Below are 12825 nucleotides of genomic sequence, written 5' to 3' on the forward strand. Positions count from 1 at the left end.
CTAAAAATACACATGAAGGGAGCAAGAGGCGTCCTCAGGCTTGCATCGATAACGTGGACAAATAAATGCCACAGATGCTTACACATATTTCCAAACCAAGCACGGTTTCCTTAAGGATTCAATTAGTAGTTACCTCGTAATCTGTTGTAAAACCAGAAATGTGTGAAGGCCAGCTAGGCCCCTGCTGTTAGGCGCTCTTTGCAGATGGGTTTCCTTTCCTGGTTTTCTTTCAGTACCTACCAGCCTATGGTAACAAAAATGTTGCCTCCTGGGCAACTTTTGTTAAAATCGAGCAAGCTGTGACCATCCATATCCACCATCCATTCTGGTTAGGGCTGAAGTTGTGTTGACAGCAAAATGGCAAGCCAAAGTTGTTTGTTTTATACAAATTGTCAGCTCTGCTGACAAAACAACAGGATGTACTAGTCCATTTTAAATTCCTACCTGGAGATTTTTTTTTTTTCTTTTTCCTTTGCCATGGATGTTCAGTTACCAAGCTTTCTTGGCCTGGAGGTCCCTAAGCACTAAAGCTCTCTGGGCATAGCTCAGTGCTGGTCAGTGTGGGAGCTCTATGCTCCCTAATGCAAAATGCACATCCAGCTGCCAAAATGGTAACTGCTTTCACTGCAATCATTGTTTTGTCCTTTTTTTTTTTTTTTTTTTCCCAAGTAATTTGTTGTACAGTTGGGGGGAAAAATGTTTTTGATCACAGTTCAGCAGCTGAATGCTAGCGTCGTGCTAGAGGAGCAAAAGAAGAACTATCGATGGGCACCCTAAACTAAGTTTATTTTTTAAACATTGGTCGCGTTGGTTACTTCTTTTACACACGGGATAGTGTAAACTCTCTTGCTGCCTGGTGTGGACAGCTAATGTGGGTGTTGTGGTTTTCCAGCGCTGTGTGGCAGTGTGCTGTGGTACGCTTACCTAAACAAGTCCTGCCTGGAAACATAATTTTTTTTCTTGTCAGTGATGTAGTCTTTGAGGAATTCAAGAACCAGAATGCTCAAATAACGGTATTAAAGGCACTGAGATAATAATAATAGGGCTTATGAAAATGTGATATACATTAAAAAAAAAAAAAAAAAGAAAGAAAAAGACGCACCTGATTTCACTTATGTCTTTATATCAATTTGCTGACTTAATTTATTTGAATGCTAAAGGCTTTAGGGAAATGCTTTTCCAGGGAATTAATCTTTTAAGTAAAGCAAGTACTAAATATGACATACGCTAGTATTCTTTTTGACAATATAGCATTTGTCTTCTAAAAATGAAGTGGAAAACATATGCCCCATGGGCCAAATTCCACTTGGCTTTACACTGAGATAAATTCAGAATAACTTCATTGTTATCAGCGACATTGTAATGCTGCAATAAATATAAATCACCAAACCAGAGAACCAATAATGTAGTATCAGTATGCAAAAATCCTAAGCCAAGGGGCACAAAACAAGGCCACAATGGCCATAAGAAAGGTTGGTTCGCAGAACTGAGTTTCATGCAACACGGAAATTAATTTTATCTTTATTTTTTTTTTCCCTTTCTCTTATTTGTCTGGAAGAGCAGTTCCTGGTTGTGATAAATTTATCCGTAAGGCAGAGGGATTCATTATGAGAATTTTAACAAATGAATTTTTACCTGTTGTCTAACACCTAGTAGACAGCTACTGCTGTTTGCAGGGTAAGGGATTAGAGGGACTAATGGTCTGATTCGATGATGATGGTTATGTTTCTGTTCTGTGTTAGTGCTTCTTGAGTTTAGGTTGCATTTTGTTACCCAGTATTTTTCTGTAATCTGTCTAGCTCTAGGTTTTGGGGCTTTGTTTGTTGGTGTTTTTTTTTTTTTTTTTTTTTTTTGTTTTTTTTTTTTTGTTTTGTTTTTGTTTTTGTTTTTGTTTTTTAGTCGTCGTTCTTCCTGATGCATGCACTTAACGTCTCCGATCTGCTTCCATCTTTAGGACGACAGCGATGGGATTCCCTGGTCAGAGGAGAGGGTGGTGCGGAAGGTCCTTTATTTATCTCTGAAGGAGTTCAAGAACGCACAGAAGCGGCAACATGGCGATGGCATTAGCGGAAGCCTCAAGGCAGTGAACGGTAAGCTGCCTCCCTGGTATCGCTGCGAGGATGCAGTTGTTTCGGATGCAGCTCTTTGCTGTAGCGAGGAAGTAGACCGGCGTACCATCTGGCGTGCACTGTGCCCTTTTGAACTACGCAGAACTTGTTTCTGAAGCGCTTAAAATGCCTGGTTTGAGCAATCCATGCGTTTCTAGTTCTGGTGAACTGATGTAGATAGGGATCAGGGTGGAGGGTAGGTGGTGGGCAGGAGGCCAGGGCAAGGGCAAAGCTATTTGGTAGAAGGCTCCTCTGGTCTGTCTGCTCAATAATGCACCAAATACATCAACAGAGAAGGTGTCCATTTAAAGGTGATTGATTTCTTACAAATGCAGTGAAAATTTGTGAGCAGAAAAATGGAAATGGTCTGAATAAGTTATCTTGAATGTACCTGCCTGTTCTGTGTCACTTGTGTGCAAGAAACTGCCTAACCAGCACCAGTAACTCTGGAGAGGTCTTGGTCTGTGCTGTGCCCAGAGGTGAAGTGACCTTGGACCCGTGTAAAAAGATTTGTGGGGGCTGAGGACGTACACAGGGGGACGTCGGCTTCCTGCAGTTCAGTTGTTCAGGGAGTTTAAAGGTTTTATAAGGAAATGCAGAAAAACCTGTATGATAGGGGCTTTAAAGGAGTTTAATTTGATTTCCGCAATCCTTTGACACTGTCCAATTGCTGCTGCTGTTGTTTATTATTATTATCATCATCTGTTTCTCATCCCTTCCCCTTACATCTTGCTTAAAAAAAAAAGCTGTGTTTCTTAGAGGTGAATACAGAGCGCGCCTCTTTCAGATTGACTCACTGACATAGGACCCCCTCTTGAAAAGGCTCTGTCATGCTGGCTTGAGCCTTGAAAGCGATGAGTAGCAGGATTCAGGTTTCTGAGCAGGCTTACGGCTCTCTCTTCACTCACAAGAGCTTATTTGTTTCTTTATGGAAGTTTATGGCGGCTCCTTTTAAGCATGTGTATAATTATACATGCGCTAACGCGTTAAAGCAGCAGCTGGGTGCTTACTGGGTAGGTTATTCATATTTATACGTAGCTTGTGTTTTTGACACGGTGAGTCAAATTTCACCGTGTTTTGCCTGAGTGTTATTGCCGACGAGGCAAAAACCTGGGGGAATGGCTGAATAACTGCAGGCAGCACGATAACGTTGCTGTATTGCGTAAGCAATTGCAAACTCCTTAACGTGATTAAAGAAGACCTCAGACTTCGGAGTTCAGTAATAATATCAAATGCTGATCTGATGGGAAGGGGCATCCAGCTTTAGCAGCAAGCCATTAATAAGCTTGGAGGTGTACACAAAACAGTGCTGGCTTTTTTTTCCCCCTCAAACACCTCTGCATCATTGATCTTCTGTCAAACACAATTTCTCTTGGAAAGTTTCTTATTCCATTGTGGGGGTTTTGTTTAGTCAAAGGAAAAAGTCTAAAGGCGTGAAGCACAGTAATTGTGTGTTAGGAGGCTTTGATGGCGTGCCAGGTTACAGGATGACTGAGGTTTTTATGGTGTCTAGTTTCTCCAAAGGCAGCTTAGATGAAAAGTGAGTTGGCTGGGAATGCTGCAGGGATGCAGGTACCAGACGTGGAATATGCCACAGGCTTCCTCTGGTGATGGCATGGCTCACATCTTCAGAGCTTGCCTCTCACATTTAGGATTATATTGTTTGGTGCTTTTGCTTCTTCATGAAAGTAGGTGATCAATTCTGTGGGGGTTTTGGCTTGCTCGCTTATTTACTTATTTTGAGATAGAATTATATTCTGTTTCACTCCTTCTGTTTGTTAATTGATTTGTTAAATGTCCCTTCTCAGAACAGCTCTGTTTCAACATCATTGACCAAAAGCTTTTTTTTATCCGCTAATATTTGGAAGAGCGTGTGTCATAATATAGAGGAGAGCTTTGCAAAAGGGAGGAGGACTGGTATGGTGTAGTGACATTAAGAAAATCTATTAAAACATGGAGTTTGCTCATTACATCTTTTGAAAAAAACATAGCTATGTATTTTCAAATCCACACGTCTCTGTGGACAGAGGAAAAAGCAGGTCATCCTAAGAACATACCAAGCTATTTTAAATTTGGGAGAATGCAGTAATTTCAAGGTTAACCTTAGATTCATGATTTTATACTGTTAGAGTTAAAAAAACAAACAAACAAACAAACAAACAAAAAAAACATTTCCTTGCACATGTCCTTTGCTCAGTATGAAGACCACAACCAGCGTTTCTTGTGTGTTACTCCAAAAGGTACTATTGCAGTTAATGAAATCTCTCAAAAGAAACATTTATTAATATTCAGCACCCATTGCTCTTGTGGGGGAAAAAAGATCTGCTGAAATAATTTAAATGTGTTTCATGCCTCCTGTTGTGGTTTTAACCCCAGTAGGCATCTAAGTGCCACACAGCTCACTCTCCCCAGGTAGGATGTGGGAGAGAATTGGAAACCTAAAAGTGCAAGAACTCATGAGTTGAGATGAAAGATGGTTTATTAGGTAAAGCAAAAGTTGTGTGCACAAACAAAGCCAACCAAGGGATTCATTTGCTGCTTCCCATCAGCAGGTGGGTGTTCAGCCCCTTCCAGGAAAGCAGGGCTGGTCATGTATGATGGTTTCTTGGCAAGATGAACACCATCACTCTGAATGTCCTCCTCTTCCTCCCTCCTTACCCCAGCTTTTAAAGGTTGCATCCATTTTGGGGTTTGTGCTGCACGACCCTGTTGCTGTCCCTAGTGACCTTTAAAGGGTATTGCTCCTCCAGTTGTTGAGAATTGAATTACAGGTTGCCTTCCATTACCTTGCAAATTTAACCATTTCCAGGAGGAGGAGGAAGGGCCCTGCTTCAAGCTCTGAGTTCTGTGCTGCAGGTGGAAGAAGAGCCTGGTCTGGTGTACTTCTGAGAGCTCAGAGGACTGCACAGTTTGATCTTGGTGCCACCATCTGTAGGCAGAGTTTGTTTGTTCTGGCTTTATAACTGTAATCCCCTTATGTTTATTTACAAGCTTGCAATCTCTAATTGTTTCCTTAGAAAGTACTGGCTTCTGGTAATAGAGGAAGGTAAAATATCCACTAGCCCCTTGCAACTGGTGTATTTAAAGAGTTTTTGCAGATTCAGAGTGGCTGATGTTGCGTAAACATGCTACAACTGTTGTTTGGCCAGTGTTCTCCAAGCCACGGTTGAACTTGTGTGAAAATTATTATCAATAGTGTTTCAGCTGCTGAGTACAGAGGTACAGTTAACGATTTGGCGGCTGGAATAGTGGTGCCTTTTTAATTGATAAGTGTGAAAAGCAAGTTCAGTTGAAACGTTGAGAGGTGAGCCCGTTAATAGGAGCCTTCTCTGTGCTCAAGTTTCTGCAGGCTCGAAGATGGACCAGCGGTGGCACAGAGACAATTAAATTCCAGGCAGAATAATGCGGACTGCTGAAATTAATAAAACAAAATGGAGGAATTCAAATGAGTTTTGGAGATTAACTGTGTTATAATAACTTGGCAGTCCCTGACTCACAATTAAAGATATCTGTTATCCTGAAGGCAGTCTTGCACAGTTTGTGCCTGAATCCCTTTTACTTATTTAATTATGAATAAAGTAGAGTTTCTTTCTTTGGGGGGAGGAGTAAAAGGGGGTGTTTGCAGGTCTCCCCAGTACTACCTTTTTTTTTTTTTTTTTTTTTTTGTATACCCTTTTCACCTGATAGTTTTTGCTTATATGTTTGTGCTGCTCATTACTTTTCCATCCTGCTCTGGGTTTCTGCTTTCTTGAGTCTTATTTTCTTTTTGGTTGGTTGTTTTTTTTTTTTTTTTTATTACTTGCCCCAGCAGAAGGATTTCAGAGGAAGAAGAGCGGGTGTATGTTGGTTGTGGTATCAGTGGATGTATTGCATGCATGTTTATGTTGGCTCCAGGTATTCACAGAGTACAGAATGCCACCCTACAGTATGCCGTTGTTTGCTGTATTCTTCTCCAGTACTTGGGAATATAAAATCCAAAGGAGATGTCTCTGTAGGTTGTCAGGAAACCCTTTGTAGCCCTAAATGGGATACTGAAACTCTGATTATGGAAACAAGGTCGTAGACTGGAAAACCCAGAGGGACCTCTTTAGTGATTTTGATTACTGCTGCCTGTCATTTGCGTTCAGATTTTAAGAATAGGGATTGGTGTTTGGAATTGTGAAACCAATTTTCAGAGATCCTTGTCTAAGAGGAAAGCTAATTCCCCTGGGAAATAGTTTTCTTCTTGCGTAGCTTAGAATGAAAAATAAGACAGTGTTTAAAAAAAAAAAAAAAAAAAAAGGCAATAAAAGCTGTAATTATCGCTTGCATTCTTTTTATGAGAACAAAATCAGTACCCTCAGAAGAGTACATCAGAAAGCAAAGTTTTATGACACAGATTTAAAATTTTATTTTTAGAAACTGGTGATAAAGAAGAAGTTTGTGATGCAGAAGTGTTGGCATTTCGTAAATGGAGAAAGCGCAGAAGTTTGCGTGTTGGTTTAAGGTGCTTTGTAATTCAAAAGAAATAGCAAACGAAACAATAGAATTATTCAAGCATATAGTGTGCTGCTGTACAGAAGGTGTCACGGCAATTTCCAAACATGCCAGCGATATTAAACTTGTGGCAAACATGAGCTCCTTGGAAGTAGAATATATGAGCCAGAAAACATTGGGAAAGATATGAAAGGGAAACCTTGTAGACAGTACCCCAAGCATGGCATAAAAATTGTGACAGAGATGGTGGAGATGCTTAAACACAGCTAAGCTGGGAGATTCGGCTCAGTGCTGTGCCTTATTTGCAAAAAGCCAAATACGTGGGGGGGCAGCAGCTGCCAGAGGGGTGACCACCTCTTCTCCAGGCCAAGGGCACGGCTCTGCTCTTGATGATTCAGACCTAGTAACTTCATCTCTCTTATTTTTGAAGGCTTCAATTAAATATTGGGAGAAGGTTTTACGCTAACGTTTGTCTAGGGAGCTTTTTACTCCATCAGCGATGTGAAATTGCATTTGTTGACAGTAAGCAATGTCTGTCTGTCTGCCTCTCCTAAGCTTTAGTAGAAGATTGTAAGTGTGCCAAGGACCCTTGTCAGTGTAAGTGGATTTTAAAAATGCATTTACAGAAACAGAAACACCTCTTTCAACCTTGCAATATTTTCCCTTTACATTCAGCGTAAGCAGCCTGTTTGGCTAGTTTTTAAACTGTGATTAAATATAGATGTTTTCAACTAAAAGGTTCAGAAAATAAGCATTTGAGCAGATTTGTCATGGCACTCAACATCACTTTCACTTCGGTACTTGCTGTCAAGTCAATTTAAAGATTAACAAATAAATAACAGGATGTTGGGGTTGGGCTCCGCTGAAAATTTCCAAATCTCTTTTCCTTTCTTTGTTTTTAGAACAGAATTCATTCTCGAGCCTGCCAGGGACTTGCTTGTTCATCAGCTGACACAGGCTTTTTTTTTTTTTTTTTTTTTTTTCCTTTTACAAAATTAATGCTTATAAAAGTTCCGTAGGCCAAATTACACCCTGCGTGTTCTCTATGCTCTTCAGTTATGTCCAAGTTGTGCTCCCATGTTCATGTGATTTCTATATTTTGCAGGACTGCCAGAAAAATTTCTCGTGCCTTTTCCCTAAAAGATAGGAGGTGGACATTTTTCTACAAGGGAAAGGAACAGCGGAACTGCAGAATTAATTTTCCTAAAGCTTCATTTCACTGCCACCTAAAAAAAAGTTGCTGTTGTCCCTGTGTGTATTTCTAGTGGAAGTAATTCCAAAAATAATTTCGTCTCTGCATATTCTTAATTGTAGGTAGTGGAAAATTAACAAAAAGCAACGAATTATCTGCAGAAGAGCATACACAGTCTGCAGGAGACTGAGTTATTGTAGGCCTAAAATAAGTAAGGTAAGGAAAGGGATCAGAAGTGGCTGAGGGTACAGTGTATGTTGACTGAAAGTTGGAGGAGGAGATGGGATTAGTGCCACCTGATGCTCACTTGGCATGGTCATGTTTTCTAACCACAGCCTTAGGACTGGTGCAGACATCTTCTCTAACTGCAGCCTCAGTGCTGGAAAGGGCAGCAGTTGCCAGAAACAGGAGCAAAGAAAGATGCAGTTTAAAAAACTGGAGAAAAACGTTTCGCAGTCGCAGGAGTTAGAAGAAGGTATCTTTAAACAAACTAACAAAAAAGGCACCCCTGATGTAGTGGTGAAATGCATTGCATGGGTTGGCTGTGAAATAAAACTTTGCCTTAACCCCAACCAGGGGACAGCAATTTTGTTTTCCTTGATTCAGGGTCATTTCTGCATAACTGCTGCCTTGGGTTTACTGTTTGTAGCAGCAGTAAAGAGAACACCCTTGAGTGTGGACAAACAAACAGCTTCAGTCAGTTTTCTGCAGTGATAAAAATTCCAGGGTCTGGATTTAGGCTGGCAATCTTTTTGTCTGGCACGTACAGCCGAAAGGACAGCGCTTTCTCAAATACCTTGTACAATTGGCAGCTCTGTCACAACTTGGACCCTTTGTCAATTCCTGTTTGCTTGTTCTGTAAATGAGCGTGACATAACTCGCATGAAGTGGCTTCTTTGACGAATGTTAAGTCTGTACAGATCTGTACCAAGATATGCATCGGGTCTTGTGTTACTTGAGCTGACTCTAGAAACGTTATGTCAAAATATACAGAAGTTGCTGGAAAAATAGGTTTTTATTGGTACTTTCTCTGGTGAGATGCAGTGCCTGGTACTCAAAACCAACCATTTCCCTGGTTGGCAGATAAGGAATTTTAAATTTCTATTTTTTTTTTTTTTAGATTTTATTTTTTTTTAGACTTTTATGAGGGGGTTGAGAACCAGAGAGATCAGAGCCTCTTTAGAGCATTATTCTTCAAACTCTGGCAGGTCGGGGCGGATGAAGAGCCTGCTGGTAATCCTCTGAGACAAGAAGTGGTGGTGCTGGCAGCTTTCTCCAGCTGTTGAGTTGCACCAAGAGGCGGTGAAGAGTCAGCTTGTGGCTCGCACAGAAATCAAATCAAAATTAAGCAGCTGTTAAAGGTAGCGTAAATGATGGAGTTCCGTAGTATGATTCGCCCAGCGGATCAGAGGGGATGGAAACTTGTTTGTGTGAAGTTTGGAGGCCAAGTGGAGATGAAGGCAGCGATGCAGCAGTATGCTCTGAAAAAGTGAGCAAAATGCTTCTCTGTTTAGAAACAATGCCTGTCTGGAGGCATGGGAGTGGGGAGAAAGATACTTTGGCTTTTTTTGTCTGTCGGATGCCCAGTGTTCATCACTATTATTATTTTAGTGTCGATTAAAATGTTCCAGTGGAGACAAAAGGTCTGCAGGTTGGAAAGAGGGTTTAAATTTCAGTCCTCACGTTGCTACCCCATTACTCATGAATGGCAGAAGGAAACCGTGCACTAAATAACTGGTGTTTTCAGTCTGAAGGACAGACAAGAGGAATGTAACCAGTAAGGAAACAGGGAAAGAAAAATCCGTCATTGAATTAGAATGCTCTGTTTTATTAAGAAAATGGCAGTGCAATGGGAAATAATGTCACAAGTCAAAGTGGAGAGGAGTTTTGGTCAAACGCACGGGCTGCGTAGAGCAGTTAGTGTGGACAATCCTAAGGAGCTGTGTTTTTTGCTCAGGGCTGCCTGGGCTTAGCTTTGAACAAGGTTTTTGTTAATTATTGTTACCGTATAGCTTTGTGGTATTCGTCCAAGACTGTATCTAACACTTCCAGAGTGTTAGAGAGAAGACTTTCAGTCTTCAAGGGCTTTATAACCTCCACAGAGGCTTTTGCTTGACGTGGGGGGTGTTTTAGAAACGGCTTGCTGTCTGAAAGAGGGAAAACAGTTTGCGAGCGTTGGTCCAGCAGGACGTTTTTAAGGCCATTAGGCTGTGTTTAATCAGCGCAGATGTCATGCGTGCCATAAACCTTATCGTGTCAACGCTGGCAGTAAAGTGGTTTTAGAAGAAAAAGTGGAGATCAGTGACAGATGGCTGTAACTAGTGATGGGCACAGTAAGTATTCCCGCAAGTTGCCAGTGCACCTACTCCCAACCTCAAAAAAAACACCACCCCATTACCTCTGTTCCCGGGCACAGGACCTTCAGCAGATTGATACTGAGTTCTCTTGAGTCATCAAACCACACTTGAACGTGGCATTTCTGCTGTGAAAAGCTAGAAAACCAGTCTCCTTTTTTAAGCAACAGAACCCAAGAATTAGTCACCTTCGTTTTACTGCTCAGAACAACCTGTGGTATCAGCCTGCTCCTGAGCTCATGCCTCTGCAGTTTGGTTTGGTTTTCGTGGGGTCTTTTGGATGTTAAAATCTCCCAGAAACTATTCTGAACTAGCTGCTGCCTTTCGATAACCGATGCTGGTGAGGCGTCGATCACACAGCAGATATTTCTCGGTGTTTGTGGGTGAATGTTTTCCGGAGAATAAATATAGCTTAGCACGTTCACTGTTCAGTCACAGCAGATCGCTCCACGTCGTAATGAATGTGCATGCATTTTTTTTACGTATCTTTTTTTTTTTGGTGTGTATGTGTGTCTGACTAGCACAGATTTATTACAGGCAGTTAATGTGCTTTTGTATCCAGGATCAGATGAATAAACATTTTCTATAATCTGCCTTTGATGTCCTTTATTTCTCGATTTAAATGACTTGAATACTTTGAAGTGGGGTGTCCGTTCATGGCTGCAGATGTACGAGCCGTGTGCTTAGGTGGCGGGGATGACAGTGACAAGCCGAGCACAGATTTGACTCGCAAGTGTTGCCTCCGGTACGTCCAAAGGAGTTGCCTGCTCCAAGTGCTGAAGGCAGTTGAATTTCCACCCGTACTCATCCTGTTTGCTCCTCTCCCCAGACCATTAGCGAGCGCTGCAATCGCAGTCGGCGTGTTTCAGATCTGTCCACTAAGAGGCTAACTCGTTCCAGATAAGCCTCGAGCAGACAACATTCATTTTTTACTTTGCTCAGAATTTCCTGTGCTTTGTTCTGCATCTGTTTGTGAAAGACTGCGTTATCTTTGAAAGCCTTCATCTTGTTTTCTTTATTCAAGCTATATGCTAAAATGGAAAAAGGGAAGAGCTGGAAGGAGCCCAGCTGGAGCAATCTGCTGAGGATCCCACAGAGAGACAGAGCTGGCAAACTCCTGAAACCTCTTCAGCTGACCTGGTACAGTTTGGGAAGCCAGGAGATAAAACGCTTTTCCTGCAAAAGATGTGGCCCCTGCCAGCCACTCTGAGTAATGCCTGAAGACTACAGCAGCATTTAATCACATTTTTCTCCTCCTTTGCTTATCCCTCACCTGTGAAAGGTGAAGGTGCTCATGGTCCGCTACGTTTAGAGGTGTTTTGCTTACTCTGCCTGCTAAGCACCCCAGTGTTTTTATGTTGTGCCTGCGGTGCGTGGAGAGCCTGAAAGATGTTTAAAAGTGATAGAAGTGGAGGAGTACAATTTTTCCTCTACTTCAGAGAGGAAATGTTGTCACAAAGCTAGCGAGAGGGTGTTAGGGCAGTGGTAGAAGCATGTCCTCTCAAATAGGACATTGGGAAAAGGCATCCTGGTTGTACAGAAACATTTCAGATGCAGGTGGGGTGGATGGAGAGGGCTGAACAGAGGAATTTCATCCCCGACTGTTTTTTCCTGACCCCTGCTCTCTTGCTGTGATGTTGGGATTTTGTTTCAGAGCCTTGTGCGTGCTCTCACGCTCTGGCCTCACGTGGCAGCATGAAGCAGGAGGGTTGTGCAGAGCCTTGAAATTGATGCATACGGAAGTGGGCTGGTGGTGAGGAGAAGCATGTTTCTGTTGCACAGCGTGCATGAAGGACTCGATTTCCCCTCCCTTCTGCTGGTTCTGATGGTGCATCCATCCTGGAAGGTTCCAGGAAGAGCCCCAGCACTTCCCTGCAATGTGACAATCTACTTGACAGTAAGCAAAGAGCATTTTAGTTTTTGCCAGCATAATAAAAGAGTGCTTTCTACCTAGTCATTCTGCCTCTACATCTTGGGAGGTCAGCAAAGATTGCCTTCAGGTAGAAGCTATGAATAAAGGGTAGAAGTTGTTAGAGTGTGGCTTGAATTCCAGATCATCTTGAAGCAAGGTTGTCACTACTCTTCCCCATCCCTTACATCAATTGGAGATGGATGTTTGTGCAGCTGCAGCTGGGGTCCCTGTGGTTAGGGACTACTTGTCAAGTGTTATTCGGGTGGAAGCCTGTCCCAGAAGATTTGCCTTATCTCATTGTCCTGCAGAGATGGACTTCACATGCCAGTTTACGTTTGCCTAGCAATGACTTTCTCTAATAGAAAAGGACAAGATAAGTAGATAAACACAGCCCACTTACAATTGTAGATTTAAATGCACTCTTTCATGGATCACTTTTGCACAGTATAGTGATGTCCTTGTATATTTAGAGTCTCCAGAAGTTAAGAGTTCTTGGTGAAAGAGAGGTTTTTGAGCCATGAGCCGATGTTGATCTCTCCCAGGTTGTAGGACTATTTGTATGAAGTTCCCTTTATGGCTGTGTGGAAGACACTCCAATAAAACTGGCACGTGAAGTCTTTTGAAGGTTGATTAGCATCCAGGGCATAGTAGAGGATTATATACAAGCACTCTGTTCATAAAACAGGATAAATAGGTCGTTAGTTAAGGCATAGAAACCTCCCGTTCTTTCTGTTGTAGTTCTAGGCATCTGCCACTAATGGCCTGAAAAGCAGACTTTCTTAG

General features: G+C 42.0%; 1 protein-coding gene across 2 annotated transcripts in view; it reads left to right on the plus strand.

Annotated features, from left to right (window-relative positions):
- JARID2 (jumonji and AT-rich interaction domain containing 2) overlaps positions 1-12825 on the plus strand; it is a 201350-nt gene that overhangs the window by 85989 nt on the left and 102536 nt on the right. For both annotated transcript variants that reach the window (XM_032181365.1, XM_032181366.1), the window contains exon 2: positions 1955-2090. In XM_032181365.1, the coding sequence (XP_032037256.1) occupies positions 1955-2090 (136 nt within the window). The remainder of the gene's footprint in view (positions 1-1954; positions 2091-12825) is intronic.

The sequence above is a fragment of the Aythya fuligula genome, chromosome 2 (genome assembly GCF_009819795.1).
Source record: "Aythya fuligula isolate bAytFul2 chromosome 2, bAytFul2.pri, whole genome shotgun sequence".
Lineage (NCBI taxonomy): Eukaryota > Metazoa > Chordata > Aves > Anseriformes > Anatidae > Aythya > Aythya fuligula.